The sequence below is a fragment of the Apostichopus japonicus genome, chromosome 12 (genome assembly GCF_037975245.1).
Source record: "Apostichopus japonicus isolate 1M-3 chromosome 12, ASM3797524v1, whole genome shotgun sequence".
NCBI lineage: Eukaryota > Metazoa > Echinodermata > Holothuroidea > Aspidochirotida > Stichopodidae > Apostichopus > Apostichopus japonicus.
Window position 1 is genome coordinate 23004715 of NC_092572.1, and position 17689 is coordinate 23022403.

At 34.7% G+C, this 17689-nt stretch overlaps 2 protein-coding genes and 1 non-coding gene across 4 annotated transcripts in view; 2 read left to right on the forward strand and 1 right to left on the reverse strand.

Moving 5' to 3' along the window:
• The window catches only part of LOC139976933 (uncharacterized), a 47079-nt gene extending 44356 nt beyond the window's left edge, over positions 1-2723 (forward strand). For both annotated transcript variants that reach the window (XM_071985821.1, XM_071985820.1), the window contains exons 6-9: positions 234-392; positions 514-544; positions 823-922; positions 1739-2723. In XM_071985821.1, coding sequence (XP_071841922.1) covers positions 234-392; positions 514-544; positions 823-922; positions 1739-1879 — 431 coding nt within the window. In that variant the 3' untranslated portion in view covers positions 1880-2723. The remainder of the gene's footprint in view (positions 1-233; positions 393-513; positions 545-822; positions 923-1738) is intronic.
• An 87-nt stretch (positions 2724-2810) lies between these two features.
• Positions 2811-17558, forward strand: LOC139976927 (uncharacterized). The gene is made up of 18 exons (XM_071985808.1): positions 2811-3284; positions 3695-3767; positions 5346-5708; positions 6361-6687; positions 7691-8026; positions 8815-8937; positions 9444-9495; positions 9917-9993; positions 10155-10209; positions 11028-11095; positions 11496-11669; positions 11990-12100; positions 12659-12825; positions 13146-13268; positions 13910-14021; positions 14318-14414; positions 15082-15187; positions 15548-17558. The coding sequence occupies exons 2-18, from the start codon at positions 3698-3700 to the stop codon at positions 15722-15724; spliced, it is 2538 nt and encodes an 845-aa protein (XP_071841909.1). The 5' UTR covers positions 2811-3284; positions 3695-3697; the 3' UTR covers positions 15725-17558.
• Positions 12313-12385, reverse strand: Trnac-aca (transfer RNA cysteine (anticodon ACA)). The gene has a single exon. It is a non-coding gene; the product is annotated as a tRNA-Cys (tRNA).
• Positions 17559-17689: the final 131 nt, after the last annotated feature.

Consider the following 17689-nt stretch of genomic DNA (forward strand, 5'->3'; position numbering starts at 1 on the left):
ATTTGAGAACGCAATTAAACATCTTGAACAAGAAGCTAGGAGCTTCTAGATATTTTTGAACGTTTAGATCCCCAAAATCTTTTTGGCATCGTGTTGCGTATTGGACATAAGATATGTTAAAGGGTATCCAAGGGTATCCAAGCTTCCACTCATAAGAAGCATGATAAAGCTACGAATATTTACGTCTATTTCCTTTTGCTTTGACGAACCTTCTGTTAACGATCTTCCAACAGCGTCAACAACTACGTTATTATATACAAAGCGAACCATTGAAACCACACCTCTGAAAGAGCAGGCCTATACACCCGCATACAATGTGACAGCGCTACTAGTGTTTGGAGCAGTCATTATGTTGGCTATTGTTGTCTTCGTTACTTTAAAAAGGACAAGAGGTAAACTAATTAATATCTATTTAACCACCTTTCAATCCGCCAATAAAAAGACAATGTAAATAAGTCGACAAGGATATCATATTAATTGACTAACATAATCTTTGTTATTATTCCTTCGCAGCTGCTAGACATTCTTATTCCTCCTCGCACAGGTACGTTGAGCCACCGACCACCAATAACTTGTAGTAAATGAGGCACTAGTTCAAAGAATAGTACATTTTACGATATTAAATATATATATATATATTTTTTTGTTACCGTTGAGGTTAAGTTAGACAACAGACTATCAACATATCTTTATCTAAAAGAATTTTAATTATGCATTTAATTATGCATCAATTAACAAAAGAAATTGTCTCGTTCAAGCTTTCACACCACAATGGTTCATAACAGTTACTTTTTTTCTAATTGCTCAATTCATTTCTTGCAGAGTTGATGTAACCTTGTCCGCAAAGAGTCAAAGAGAAATGCAACACCGACCTCTACCTCAAATTCAGAATCCCGCGGAATATGCAAGACGAATAGATGCGGTAGGTGATTGTTATTTTACGATAACGTTTAAGTTGCTCATTGTTATCTTTTTTACTGCAAGTTGGTTCTTAAAGTTTTAGACAATATTAAATACATTGAATCCATTTCTTAATGCAAAGTAAGCTAGGCCACAGCTGACAGAACCGTTTCAGAGACACATTAAATAACAATCAATAGTCAGAGAAACAAGTAACATTTACTATTTATATTACATGGCTTAAAAGTTATCTGTATTACTTTACAATGTTTACACGTTATCCATTACCGTATATGTTACATAGTATAATCATAAGCTATGTTATGTAACATGGATTACTAGTCATCTAGATTCTGTTGCATGGTTTACATATTATCTTTATTATGTTACATGGTTTACATATCATCTGTTTTATCGTACATAGTTTTACATATTATATTATATGGTTTACAAATTGTCTGTATTATGTCACATAGTTTGCATGATATCGATATCATGGTTACATGGTTCATCTATATTACATGGTGTACACGTTACCTTTTTAATATCACATGGTTTATAAAATTGTCTGTATTATGTTAAATGCTTTTTACAATATCGATATTATTTATATGGTTAATCTGTATTACGTTATATGGTGTACAAATTATCTTTATTACCTTGCATGGTTTATAAAATTGTCTGTATTATGTTACATAGTTGACTTGGTTAACAACTATACTATTTGTCAGATTGCCGGAATGTCATTGTAAAGTATATGACATTTCATGCCAAACATTTAAAGTGATAAGAAGTAACTTACATTGTATCTCATATTGAACTCTCATTCTACTGGCAGTCTCAGACCCAAGAATACATGGTGATCGAAGATGGCATTTACGCCAAACCTTATGAAACCATAGACGAACCACACATCGACGAAGACGGATACTTAAAGACGAAGCCACAACAATCTGTCGACAAAATTATTAATTATTAATTATAATTAGACAATTAGTCAATGGATGTCATGAAGGATGGATAAAACTTTAAGAAAGACTTTTTTAATGAATTGCTGCTCTGCATTATCTAGAAAGATATGAGAGTAATCAATAATATTTTTGTAACATTATTTCTTCTTTAACTGATATGATGTTAATATATATGTTGCTATATTCATAATATTTTCTGACTCACCTATCACAACATTGTTGTTTACATTTAATACATGTTTTGTATTAGTAATTTATAGCTACATATTGATAATTTTAATAAAATAATTGTTCAGAAAGTATGATTACTGTGTCGTAAACTGGTCTATTTCATTGACGATGGCCAATTGAGTAAAGCTTATTTTGTATGTCTTTGATAGTCAACTTATATTGCAAAGCAAAAACTCCCATAAACATTTTGCGTCTGAAACTTTTACAACTCTATTAAAGTTGGGCGGTTATGGAAACAAAGTCAGTTTTAATAAGTAGGAAACACCATGCTCTTTGCGTTTGTTCCTCGCGATGAACGTCAAACCTTGCTTTGAATCGCGACTCGGTTTGAATAATCATATCTCGAATAAATGAAAGTTATGTTCTCAGTTAACTATATACTGCAGCAAGCAGTACAGGTAAATACTAGACAACCGTGTTCATGTAACTGATAAGCAAGTTATATCCTTACTAGTTTCGAAGTATTTTATTTTTGAAGACGTTACGACGTACTGCAACGTACTGCAGCGTTAGGGAAGCGTACGTGGATGTAGGGAGGGGAGTTAGGAGTGCTAAAGCTATAAGAATCCTTTAACTACAAAATGAAACTATCCAAGCTCAGCTGAAATCGAAAATGAGGTTAAATATGGCTATTTATCTTTCATTCTTTTCCAGAGAAAATGTGATTAACCCCCCACCCCCCCCCCCAATGAATCCCAGTGTAATAAAACATATTCCGTTGCTTGATATTTTGCATTTCGCACTGTTCCTTTGCGTGCTCATAATAAACAAAACACATATATACTTTGTGATTTTTCAGCCTGTAGTATGTACCCTTTTATTTATTTTTTTGTCTGATATAGTATACTTATAAATAACAATCTATTAACGTGACTATTACTTTCAATTGGACCTATAAATGAAAGTAGATGGGCGATTAGTGAAGTATTTTTCTTTCTCTGGCTTGAACCTTCACTTTCAAAATAAGTCCTATTCAAATTACAGTTCACACTTTTAAGCGATCACTAATTGCCCACTTCCTCTTTCTTGGATTACAAATCTCTTTTCGATATCAGTTGAATGCACACAAGGACAGATGGAACTTCAAATTGTCTATTAAATCGTCGATTCTCCACAATTAAAATAAATAAAGCAAGTGACTGTTCTACAAGGCAGTGACTCTGCAACAGACGGTTTCTAGATGTAAGTATGCGTATTGTTAAAAGAAAACTTATTCTACGACACTTTAACAATTAATCTCAACGGGCACATACTGTACCTTACGTACAGTCATGTTGTAAAGATTACACTTTGTGTTCGTAGATTATCTAATCTAGAGATATATTTCATTTTGAGCTATTTTGGTTGAGAATTAGAACATTCGTTTAAATTGTAAACATTGATTTAATGTTATTAGAAAGAAACACTTTCTTACTTTTCCAGACTCGATAAGAGTGCAATGCTATTTGTTCTTATTTGAAACTTTTTAAGTTTAATTTGTTCTGTCCTTTATCATGAAATGCTAAAAAAATATGTAATAGTCTTGGATCCAACTTTGAAAAGCGTTAATAATTTATTAGTTTAATAATCTTGCTTTTCCATACTACCAACAGAGTATGGAGGCTAATGCAATGCATAGGAGTATGAACATATTCTTTTCTCTTCTGTTCACTGTGTGCTATATTGGTGAGTATACCATGCTTGTTCCTTTTGCCAACATTCCGTATTTATTTAAGCAAACACATTCGTAGCTTCTTGATGAATCCAATATCAATACATGAGTAAAATGAAACCGAACGAAAATTATTTACTAAATTACCAATTCGTCGTTTCCAATTAACTGATAACACCATATCTTTTTAGATTATTTATAAATGGCATTGAATGGTCAGTCGGAGGTTGAATGCTAAATCTGTTGAATCTGGAATCCTGGAATGCTGAATTTAATTATCTCCTAGGGTGTAATACATCTTATGATAGTTAATTTTTCTCTCGTTTATGAGTTAATATCCAAATTCAATGTTATCTCTGGAATTCTAAACAATTTTTTAGTGGTACAAATATAGTGAGAAATTAAATGATCAAATGAACATATCAATTGCCTAAATATCTCTCCAATGAAAGCATTTTTTTCTCTGCGTTGTTCTTGATCCTTCTAAAACTGTTGAAACTTTAAATGACACCCATGCTGCTTAACATATTTTTCACAATAAAAATAATGATTTAAGGTGAGAGTGGCTGTGATTTAAATTAAAGGCAGGAAAAAAAGCTTATTGCTATTACAAAGAGAATCGTTTCTGTTCTCACTAATTTCACATGCGGTGTCCCTTTAAGGTCCATATTTAATCATCTTTTGATGCTTCCTTGTCGTAGTAATAGTTGGATTTTGCACTGTTCTCTTTGCTAATGATAAAAAAAAACTTGTTACTAAAGATACCAATATCAAATTTGCTAACAATGTCATGAATATTAAAACGTTTAACATGAATAGATTTCGAATGCCAGAAATATGTACCATTTGTTATTTCAACATAAACATTGATAGCAGTAATCTTGTTTACTATGATCTCGATTCGACAAACACTTTCATGCATGTTTTTGCAGGACATGCATAATGCATTATAAGGTAAACAGTTGCACTACTGCTGGTTAATTCCTATATCTTAAAGTTTTTATTGCAACAGTTTGGGTAATCTTCTACATTGGCGTAGTAGAATAGAAATAGAAATAAAATATTTACATATTTCAGAAAAGGTCGAATGAAGGTATACGTTATACTATGATCATCTATAAATAATTAAATATTTAGATGTTTTAAGTAGCCAGTAAGTTGACGTATCTCGCTCGCTGACGTCTGCCGTTAAGCTTAAACCCTTTTCTTTTTAAACTTAAACTGCTATTGCTATCACTGCATCATGAAAAAAAATAACAACGTTCATAAGGGCGGGATCTGTTCTAAAGCTATCAATTTACCGAGCACTATGAAGCAGCCGCGATAATAGTATTAACAAATCGTGTGTCGTGTATTAGGAGCATTCGTTACAAGGCCATAACCAGTTTCCGTATTTCGTTTTCTCTTCTCTGTATTTTACTATCGTTTAGTGAATAAACATTGACAACAAAAAATATTACTTCATCCAGACAGATTAAAGTCAATATGAATAAACAGAATACATTTTGTTCCCGCTTTGGATTTATTGCGTCTTTCACATAACACATGAAGTTCTTCTTGAATAACCTCAGCGATATCCATTCACGTTGCAGGTGTGCTGCAATCTGCAGTCCCGCATCAGATAGTGCGGGTCTTTAAGGGAGATACGATTCCTTTAAAGTGTCCACATGACCCTTCGCCTATTGATAAGGTCGTTGTCCAACGTGGCGACGAGCAAGGCAACGTTTTCGAGGTACTGTTTAAATGTGAACGGAATAAATACAACACTGCAGTGGCATGTCGAAACCGGATGGATGAGGTCGTTGACCAGAGAGTTAACTGGACCAACGGAATTTTCTATGACTCAATATTTCATATTTCCCACGCGTCATTTTACAACATCGGGCGCTATTCATGCAATTATTACAACTACGGCCAATATCTGACAAACAATAGCATACATGTCGATGTCCTTGGTAAGTACAATGACTTCAAAACCAGGAAGTACAGAAAAAGTACTTCAAATGAAGTCAAAAGAAATTTAGTTAGCAAAGTGAGTTATTATATATCTCAAAACAGTTCAAGTATCATATCAATGTAAACATACTTAATCAAATAGAAGTTGCTAACAGGAATATTTTAAAGATTAACTTAAAACATTACAAACTGCGTACTTGAGATGTTGCTGTGTAGCAATTGACCTTTAGTTGTCTGGCTACATTTCACGGTGAACTGATTTCAATCCGATTATAACCAAAAGTTAAATGAAAAATAGAATAATACGGTCTACTTCAGTTCACCTAAATCTCTCTGTAAAATAGCCATGAAATTTAATTCCTTGCAAATATTTTGCAATATCTTAACTACCCAAGTGGGAAAACGTTTCTTAACTGCTTTAAAATGTATGACTCACGAATGAAAACTAGAGAGGTTTATTTTTATCCATATCTATTCAGTCTCTTAGCTTGAATGGTTTCCGGATATATGTGACTATTACACTTCTCGGTTGAAGTGATTTGAATTACAGTACAAACAATATGCAGCTTTATGCTAGACGTTTCCATTTCCTCTTACAAACTATATAGCGATATCATTCGTATGTAAGTATGCAAATGCCTGTCATTACAGAACCACCCAGTAGTATTGCTGTCAAAGTTGATGGTCATTCCGGTCCCGACACTGAGGCACGATATGAATCGTTTATCGGTTACACAACCACAGTATCTTGCACTACAGAATCCCGTCCAGCGGCAAACATAACTTGGGATTATCCAGCAGAATTGAAGATTGAACAAATTACTAAAAGCAGCAAATTCAGCGAATACCTGACGAACATGACGTCTACTTTAGCCTTAGAAAATAGATTGACCGTCTATGAGAGCCGTATAACGTGTATTGCGCAGTACATTAATACACAATATACCCTCAGAAGGGAGATTTATCTGCAATGGAAAGGTAATTAGCATGTTTAAATAAGACCGTTATCGGTGGTTTCTTCTCTGAAGGTATATTACTTATAGATATCTTGAACATGTGATGTTTTTCATACTAAATAGAAGTGTACAACGTGATGACAATTCAGAACTCAAACAAGCCATAATAAGTAACGTATGCATGTACGTTCGTGCTTTCTCTTGTAATTATTGGTTTCTGTGTTGCCATGCAAACGTTACGTTCATGTAACCTTTGATCTTAACGAATAATGGCAAAACGAGAATAGATGCCTCCATCAGTACCATCATATATGGAAGAATGGGTAGATGGGATGGGTGGATGGATGTATGGATGGATGGGTGGATGGATGTATGGGTGGATGGATGGGTGGATGGATGTATGGGTGGATGGATGGGTGGATGGATGGGTGGATGGATGGATGGGGAATGGATGGATGGGTGGATGGATGTATGGATGAGTGGCTGTCTGGATGGATGGATGGATGGATGGATGGATGGATGGATGGATGGATGGGTGGATGGATGGATGGATGGGTGGGTGGGTGAGTGGGTGGATGGATGGATGGGTGGGTGGGTGGATGGATAGATGGGTGGGTGGATGTATGGATGAGTGGCTGGATGGATGGATGGATGGATAGATGGGCGGATGGATGGATGGGTGTGTGGATGGATGGATGGGTGGATGGATGGATGGATGGATGGATGGATGGGTGGGTGGATGGATGAATAGGTGGATGGATGGGTGGATGGGTGAGTGGATGAATATATGGATGGAGTTATTTTACAGTAAGATATTTGCTGGCTGGTTGATGGAGTTGTTCATCAAAAAGCTGCCTGTTATATAAGCTAAAGATAATAGTTGGATCAGTATCACCGTTATGTACCAGAATAAATCAAAAGATCACTTTTTTTTTTGCAAAAGCCGAACTTTGTTAGTGAGTCTCTTTCGAGTAACAATCGCATATGAAGAAATTTGGCAGGGATTTTATTAAATTAATTCACAGAATCACCAGGTCGAATCTCCGTCACCAGTCTTAATCGTAGCCGTGAGGAAGTAGTTCGAGATGGAGATATTTTGACTTTAGAACTTAACGAAGAATACATTATTGTTTGTTCTACTTTCTCATCGAGCATGAATCAAATTTATCCGCACTGGCAGCTTCCGAAACAGATTTTATCATCGGCAAACATGCAGTCTTCACCACTAAATCGGAACCCTAAATTCATAATTAATAATGCTCAATTAACGGTCAAAGGGGACAAGAAATATGATAGGCAGGGGATCCGATGTGTCACCGATAATGAAGAAGATATGATCAGCTTAAGTTTTCGAGTTGTTGGTAAGTATTTTGCGAAATAAAATACTATCACTTTAAGAGAAAAAGGGCAATCCACAGACTTGCATATCACATCGCAAGCAAACCGTATAGGGTTTTTTTGCACAAAATTTGGTCCAAAAAAAAAATATTTGAACTTTAACCCATGACATTAAGCCTCGTTAATCATGACAGCTACATATCTTGACAAAACTTGATATTTCTATTATACCTGTGTTTTCGCTTGGAGTTTATAGCCAAAAAGAGATTTTAACTAAATTTGCCCTTTGACCTCTGACCTTTGGTTCCGGGGTTCTGGTAGATACAAGGGTTGACACTGGGATATCTTCCCATAAAGTTTGAAGATAAACAGTCCAGCTGTCTAGTAGGAGTATTTGACATAAAATTGGACTGCACAAACAATTATACGCACACAAACATGGACACGTTTTGACCCCTCTCCCAGTCGTGGACTTCCGGTCACCTGAGTGACTCAGGAAAATGAACAATTACCACATTACTGTTGCTATGGCAACTGAAAAAGCTATAACTCAACTGTCAAATGAACTACAATATCTCATCCATCCTATCGCAGTGATGAGATGTTAGATATTAAGAACAATTTTCAACGTGATCCATTTTGTGAGGTCACAGGTGAGTGAATTAAAAGCAATATATTATATTTAAATAACGGATCAAGTAGTTGAAGTTGGACACATGTTCTTTGTCTCACTACCTTTGAATTATGTATGCTTCATTTGAGAATATTATCCCTTTAATGATTTTGTTTCTAACCTTGCATTTACAAACAGGTGATTCGGACATTATGTTGTTACTTTGCACCCTCTTTGCTGTGATATTAGCAACAACCACCATATTGGTTGCCATAGTGATGATAATCAGACGCAACCAAAGGAACAAAAATAAACTTACAGGTAAAACGTGATGATACTTTTCATCTTTCGTTTCCGCCAAATCGTTGTTTGCTTCTGCTGTAAAACTCACAACATCGATCGCGGAACTGGTACAAGTCAGTAAGCATGAAATTTGTTGAGAAGTGTAGTATGCGCGAACGTAGACACCCGTACATTCCATTTGTTGGCAAATATTTCAACTCTCACATAATATCTCTTTTATTACTAACCGTGACAAGCAATATTATAGAGTCAATTTTAGGGTAGAACTCAAAACCATATTGTTATATTACCTTCCTGCTTTGTGTTTCTTTTGTAGTTTTTTAGTTCACGTTTGAGTCATATTACTTCACATTTCTTTTATGCTGTTTTATATTTCGGCAGCTTTTTACACATGAAAAACACATGAAAGTCACATATGTGAGATAAGATACGGAATAAGTCTAGATACTTGTGTAATATTGCTTTACGTCATTTCCAATCAAAAATATAATCATAATAAATTTCTCTTTCGTGAAATGTTATAGTTACTAGAAGAAAACGCAGTGGAAAATCAGCCCTGAGACTGAGTAATTTTCGGTAACTATTACATATTGTATTTTAAATACGACTATTTTTCTCTCTAATGTCTTTTTTTCCCGTAAGAATAGTTTATCTTGAATGTGAAATATAAGTGGACATGTTCACCTTAATTGCATATACCATGAAGATTTTCTATTTATCATAGAATACTATGATAAGAGGGGGAAAAAAAGACAATACCATCATATAGTAATAAGGTTTAGCTGAATAAGATTTCATGGTATGTATGTTTCTATTACTAGAATATCTTATTTAGCAGCCTTAGAAGGGATCTGAGTTATAGGCGTAACTTGGAAGATCGTATCCTATGTAAAAAAGAAAAACTCAGAAGTAAGATTACGTAATGCTCGCAGTTGTTTGGACCATCCTATGATTGTTTTGATGGGTCTAATATCGTGGCTTACTTTTTCCCTGTCAGTCAGTCGTTGTTATATGTTCACGGAACGTGTCCAGAAAGTGACGATAAGGTAACATCAAGGTATGAGCAGTCGGCAGGTAAGTTTACGTTTAAGTTACAGTGTTTACGTATTTCCTTATAACAGCCATACACGGCTTACATCATAAACAATGAAAGTTATACTAGTGCATTCGCTTTATTTATATATATATATATATATATATATAATATATAACATTTTTCCTACATGATTTTCTAGTACGGAGGTATACAGAGCACAAGAAGAAGCAACATCAGAGACTATCAAAATTTCGGTAAACATTAACTTCTTGATTATTTCGTATTTAAAATGTATATATATATAAATATTTGTAAAATACTTTCCAAATTCGCCAGAAAATGAACCGCCTATCTGAACTTGTCATTTACCTCATCAACTGCGATATATGCAACTTACAATACGTTGGAGAGTTATAAAAAGTACGCTAAGAATGAGAATGGCTCAGAATGTATATATTTATATATATATATATATATATATATATATATATATATATATGTATTCATATATGTGAACAATCAGCGTCAGCCTAGTGGTTAGGGTGTCAACTCACTACGATTTCAATTATATATATATATATATATATATATATATATTCATTTGCCTTTGTCGTTTACCTCCATTACATTAACAAAGTATGTTCAAAGTATCTCTTTCGAGATCCGGCTTTAGGAATCACAAATGATTTCGAGTTGGTTAGCATCATGTTTGACCTCTAGGGTAAGGCAAATATGTCACCAAAACAGAACTAGTTCGATGCAGGTGACAAACATACATTGGAATTACATTGGAATTAAAGACCTTCCTTACCGGTTTCGAACCTCTGGACATACAATCATCGTCTAGAGCCGAGTGGCTAGGATGTCCGCATACAAAGCGGGAGGCCCCGGTTCGAATCCAGAATCCATTGGGAGACTGGAAGTTTGTTCACTGTTCTGTATTTTCCAACTCACTACGATTTCAATTATATATGTATGTTTGTATATATATATGTACATATAACATGTTACATGTAAGCAAATGGGAATGCAAAGACTGAAATATGTTTGGATACCCCCTTGGCTGTTTCAGGCGGTCATTGCCATCTGTCCCAGCGATGCTCTTCAAACATAATACTCAGCCGGCATCGGAAGGAGAAGGTAACTAAATGCTAGGTTCTGCCAACAGTTATCTTTTTATATATCAGTTTTATTTTCTATATATTACAGCCGTATCAAATGACAATGACCTCCAAAGACAAATACAATAAGGACAATGGTTGTTTAATTAATATTTTGATATTATATCTGTTAAACGTTTGGTATTATACAAGTTATCTGAATTATTGCTAAAGAATTTTTATTGAATTTATGGGTGCCCAAACATAGTTTGAAACATTACTATGTTTATACAATGAAGTAAAAGTAGGTAAAAGTAGTGAACTGAGACCTTTGGGACTGCTGAAATTGCTCTATCGAGTTGGTGAATCTACATTCATGAAAAGGATAACATTACAATGTCATTGATGATAACGAATTGCACATTCTCCTTGCGATGTAGATATTTACCAAGCTGTTGGGCGTTCAGCCGAAAATGACGAGTTTTTGCTCGTATCGCGTGACAAGTTCACGATTGGCAGAGAACTATCGTCTTCGGATTACGTGACAAGATGGTCTGGAGTCATCAACGTTCGTGGGAGAGATAACATGAAAACATTGATATCGTGTGGCAACAGTAAATTATGAACAACTGTAATATTTATAACTTTGCTGTGAATTTGATGATAAGATGATACGCTTTGTTTATTTTACATTTTGAAGTTTCAGACATCATATCAAATGTTTAAAGATCTGCTATACATCAGTTTTTATACCATCAAATTTTAGGAGATCTTTAAACACATACAATCCTCATTTATATCAGAGATATCTTACCTATCATGTCAGTCCGTTTGCTATGGTTGTATCTATATATCACCGGCTAACTATTAACAACACTTTTGATGAGCAAATTTTAAGCATTTTTATATGGAACTATGTTTTTTCTTCTTTCAGCTCACGCTAAGACGGAATTGAGACAAGTTTGGCGAAATTATGTTGGACTGCTCTTGGAGCTCCCTGATAATAAAAATATTTTACAAACGCTTGGTATTTGCTACCAGAACGGTTAGTGACTGCAGGCATAACAGTATAATATTAGAAGCAATAATGTTTCTCATAATTTCATTATTTAACACTGTGTACACTTAATCATCGCGAGCGTATGGTATATATATATATATATATATATATATATATATATATATATATATATATATATATATATATAAATGAATATCGTAATGAGTTGGAAAATTAAGAACAGTGAAAAAACTTCCAGCCTCCACCGGGATTCGAACCCGGGCCTCCCGCTTTGTACGCGGACACCCTAACCAACTAGGCCATGGACGCTGATTGTATGTCCAGAGGTTCGAAACCGGTAAGGAAGGTCGTAATTCCACTGTAGGCGTTTGTCACCTGTATCGAACAATACTAGTTCTGTTTGTGGTGACATATTTTGCCTAACTCTAGAGGTCAAACATAATGCTATATATGATATGATATTATAATTATATATAATTATATAATTAATGTTCTACTGGGCATACTAATCCATTTATTATATCGGTATTACGAGACATGTTGCGTATCATATTGCATCATATTTAATTTGTTATTTTCCAGAAAATATCTACGTAACTCACCATTACGAAGATACTGTTACACTATTGGAATACCTGCAGACTGACCGTATTCGGAGACCTAGACATCATGCAAAGGAAATGTTTACGTCCTTGCTCACAGCATCATATGATGTTGTGTCTGGTATGGAATTTTTAACGTCGCATAAGGTAAGACGTCGGAAAAGTTGTCATTACTAAGAAATGTGGATAAGTATTCTCCTGAACCACAAATCATGGTATCATTCATACACAACGAGCTCTCGCGTCTCAATGTATTCCTTGACAAATGTGGAAGTGGGTTAGTTATTTTGTTTTGAAACGTAGAAATTAAGTGGTGTAATGTTACCGGTTCTTTCAAGCAAATATCAAGAACGTATTTGTCATGAATGTGTACATCCATGTCAAAAATGGTGTTTTGTTTCTAAAATGTATCTTTTCTTAATATTATCGAAGATTATAATATTTACATTTCTCATATTTTGCCGCAGTGCTGTCATCCAGGTTTATGTACTCAAAATATTTTGGTTGATGACCAGAACATGTGCAAGCTGTATGACTTTTGTAAACAAGAAGACGCGCCCAGTGTGATAGAACAGTTTCACATTGAAAAGGTAACGATAACAACTACAAACGATATATTATTTCATGTATTAAGCAAACTATTATCCAGTCATGTTCTGTTCGCGATGCCTCGAAACACCATCTACAGACTTTATATAGCTGGATCTAAATAACATATAGAGTAAATGCGTTCTTATTAACTACATTCACTAACAACTTAACTTTACACAGTAAAAATATTCCAAAAAATCCAAATAAATCCTTGTATAGCCGTATAACTGTATAGCAATAAAAGATATTAGTTTGACTAACTGGTATCTTAGTAGTATACGTTTATGAGAATGTAATGATGTAAGTTGTGTTACGTATTTAGACGATATTGAAAAGTATACTGCAAAAAAAATCCCACAAATTGTGCAAAGCAACGAAGTACGAAAATTATGTAACATGACGTTCTGATGTTACACAAATAAAGTTAGTTCTACAAATAATGTTTAAAATGTACGACATACTACTTGAGATACTGAATGAAACTCTCTTCCAGCTATCCTTGTCAACCACCCCCCCCCCTCCCCCGTTGCGCCTTCTCGTGCGGAAAATTTGATAAAAGATGTGGTAGATATTGTGATTTTTGGTATTGCTAAAATCATCCAATAGATGTCAAATTCGATGATTGTACTTTTTTTCACAGGACCAGCATTTACGTATAACTTTACCTCCAGAGGCATTGCTACTTGGAGAGTATAACTCAGCAAGTGATATTTGGGCGATTGGAGTTGTGCTGTGGTCGATATTTTCCTATGGTATGGATATAAAGTCCTTACATCTAAGATGAAATATCAGAATAAACCACAATATTCGTATATACAATACAATCGAAGCTAAATTTAACCGATTCATCAATTGGTTATATCATAATCAATCATCAACATTCCAAACATATTTTTCAAGGAAATTGATCATTTTATTAAGTTCTATTTTCAGACTATTGGTAACTGTCAAATTATCTTACCACGTTCAATTCTATATCATTTTCCCTTAGCAATGAATAATAATTCCTCACAAATTCAAAAGAATTTTTATTTTTATTTTGAATAAGGTGCATCGCCATCAACCAACGAGTTAAAGGACATTTTTGAGACACAGTCGTTTGGGAATGTCGCACACGACAACACGAGCGTTATACCTGAAGAACTGTAAGTACAATTTTTTATCTAATTTGCTGGTTCGTCACACGAAAAAACAAGAATTGACAAAATGCGGCCTCTTGCGGTAGTTCAGTAGTATGTACTCCTGTACAAGATGATTTTACGATTAAGTAATTGTTGTCCGCAAATATGTTAGAAAGATCAAACTTGTTCCTTGTCTATACTAATCCTCTGACATCTATCTATTTTGTGTTCACCCTACTCATTAACCTTTCCGTATTATGTGCGTGTATTTGTCCACTTGTTATTCAGCCTCTGAAGAAGCTCCTACTAGGATCGAAAAGTCAGGCCAACTTACTTTTATAAAAAAGATAAAACGTGATGCATCAGAATACAGATGGTGGTATTTTGCTTCGATCAACGTAGCGATCTCCGAAGAAACGTGATAGCTGAGGGCTTGATACAAAAGATGCAAAAATACAATGTATACTCGTTGTATAGTAATATGTTGAGTTTTCCTGAAAAAATGACCGCAGGGTTTTGCTTTATATAGTTCGTCTGTTTTTTGTTCTTCTGTTGTTGTTCTTCTGTTTGTAGCTTGAGAGACTTTTCACATAGTTTGCTATTTTCTTTACAGAAGTTATTTTCAAATTGATTAAATTTTTGCTAATATTTTATTTCACAATTAGTATTTTTGTTTTGTTCTTTTCACCAGATTGGGACTGATAAAGAGTTGCTGGTCAACAAGGGTTGCCAAACGTCCTTCTATATTTTCCGTGGTAAAGACACTGAGAAGTGGTTCCTCGTCTATCTTGAAAGAGGTACTTAACGATTATTAATTGATTATCAAGTTCCATTGACAATTTTCTGCATAATTCGTCAGTAAAAGAATTGAATGTGTTAGATATGTCGTTTATTTCAGGACAAAATATACAATTACAGCTCTCTGAAGTTGTGGAACCCAAATAATGATTCCGTGTGCATATGAAATAAGAGTTATATGATTACATTTTGGAATAAAAAAATTGTTATTTATCCTCGTCTAGTAAAACTAAGCCATACTCCAAGCTGTAATGCCTCGACTATATGCTTCATTTTGCACAATCTCTATCACAGAAAAGTTCCTTCGTGATATGCTATAATTTATGTGTATCCTCTTTAATCCCATTCCTTGCTTTCAGATTCGAAACGGAAATATCAATCCACTTGATCTTGTGCCAGTGCATTTTCCCACTACTCCATGTCGAGAAGCAGCATGCCCCACTAATGTTTCTGTAACCGTTACGACACATCAAGATGAATCTCCCTCCCAAGAGCATTACGAGAGAGTCTTGTATAAAGATACCTCTGGCGACTGAAACGAATCAATGTTAACCGGAATGTACACAATTTACAAATTAGAATACCAACACTCATAGTTAAACTGTTTATATCAATTTATAATAATTTGCCCCTGCACTACGATAACAATTAAATACCCATTTATCGTTACATGGTCAGCATATACTGCAAGATATCGAAAAACGAGTTTCTGAGAAACTGACAGATAGGAATCTGAAAATCAATTGCACAAAAACTGAGAAATTTTGAATCACAAGAAAAGGAAATGAAAGTTTGAAAAAGTGTAAATATGCTGGAAGCTTGCTGGGGACCGAAGAAGATATTACCCGAAGAATTGGTATAACCAACGGTGCTTTCAACACACTGTCAAGTATTTTCAAAAGACGTATTTTATTGCCTTTTAAATTGTAACGTCACTTCCGTGACTGACGGGACAATATTTTAACCTGGGGTTGGCGAAAGAGAGTCTCGACAAAAAGATGGTAATGGAAAACATATCCAAGTGTCCGTGGCACAGTGGCACCGTTTATTCAATTCTCCTTTAGCATACAAAGGTCATACAATATTGTGCTTACTATTATACGACCCTAATAGTTATCTTTGCATTACGCAGAACATTAATTGTTAAAGCAATACCCAAAGCACTGTATAATGCGGCGCAAAACGCAGCGGACAACGCTGCGCTAAACGAAGCGCCCAACGCAGCGTCCAACGCGGGTGCTACACGCAGCGTAGAAATATATTTTATTAGATTCAAGGCTACGGCGTTAATTTTACGGTCGTCAACAACGCCGTTAAGCAATGTAAATACACTAAGAAACAACCGAATGACCTTAATGTGGATCATTTAACCTAGCTTCCTTTCTGATAACTGGACTAAAACTAAATCACTAACGCTGGTTATTACGGCCTGACTGAACTATATCCTTTCACCGCAGGGCACTGATCTTTACGAACGTACATACAGTTTCACACAGCTCATTGGGCAAGTAATTAATATTAATAACGTGAATGTTAACAATCGGTCAATATCGTCACTACTAAATAAATGGGCGAAATCTCCCTCAATGCAATGGTGCAGTTGCTAGCAATTCATACGACTCACAAATGTATTAAATAATGTTCTGAGCACTTACAATATCTACGAACAGTTTGACACTGTGCCGTGGTATTAGGAACATAACCAACTTGGTTGATAGAAGAGATAAGACAACGTAGACTTGTATAATACGGCTTGTATGAGATTTTGTGAAAGAGTGCCACCCTGCACGTTACCGCCAGCTCCTTTTATACTAGCCTGAAAATTTGCGTTACTTTACGCGCGCGAGAATTTACATACTTCAAAGAACACCGCCTCTGAGTTGCGGTCACCAGTATTCCAGAGACCGGAAAGCTCTCAACTTTTTTAACAAAGGCCAGGTGCACGATTGATAACGTCTTATCTAACAACTTAGAAGGATAAAGGATTTCCCGGAAAAAAACTGAAACATTACATCAAGCTTTAAATGAATAACAATAAAAAGTTAAAATACTACGAAAGTTCGGTTACAATAGTTTAAACATTCATTACTCATTCTGTTTTCAACATCTGTCTAAGTTTAGTTTACAAATAAAATACTGTTTAATACGCTAAAGTGACAATATTGCAATACATTAGCGCGTGTTGCTGGTTCAGTTCAGTTAATAGTTTACTTGACACGTGAGCGTTCGTCTACATTTGTTGTATCCATTATTACACGTATTGTGTTCTCCCATTATTAATCTTTTCTGTACGGCTACATTCATTTCTGAAATTTTCAGTGGCCTTCTTTTGATCGGTTTGTACTTCCTTAAGTATCTAGTATTTCTTTTATATATATGTATATATATATATGTATATATATCTATATATATATATATATATATATATATATATATATTTATATATATATATATATATATATATGTTGAGACTAGTGGAACACTAGTAGTTGTAACTCGGA

Bases quoted from the DNA above. Each gene is read 5' to 3' on its own strand.
- LOC139976927 (XM_071985808.1), top strand. From the start codon at position 3,698: ATGGAGGCTAATGCAATGCATAGGAGTATGAACATATTCTTTTCTCTT. The intron at 13,269-13,909 runs GTAACGATAACA...TTTTTTTCACAG, and splicing joins AACAGTTTCACATTGAAAAG to GACCAGCATTTACGTATAAC. The intron at 14,415-15,081 runs GTAAGTACAATT...TCTTTTCACCAG, and splicing joins AGCGTTATACCTGAAGAACT to ATTGGGACTGATAAAGAGTT.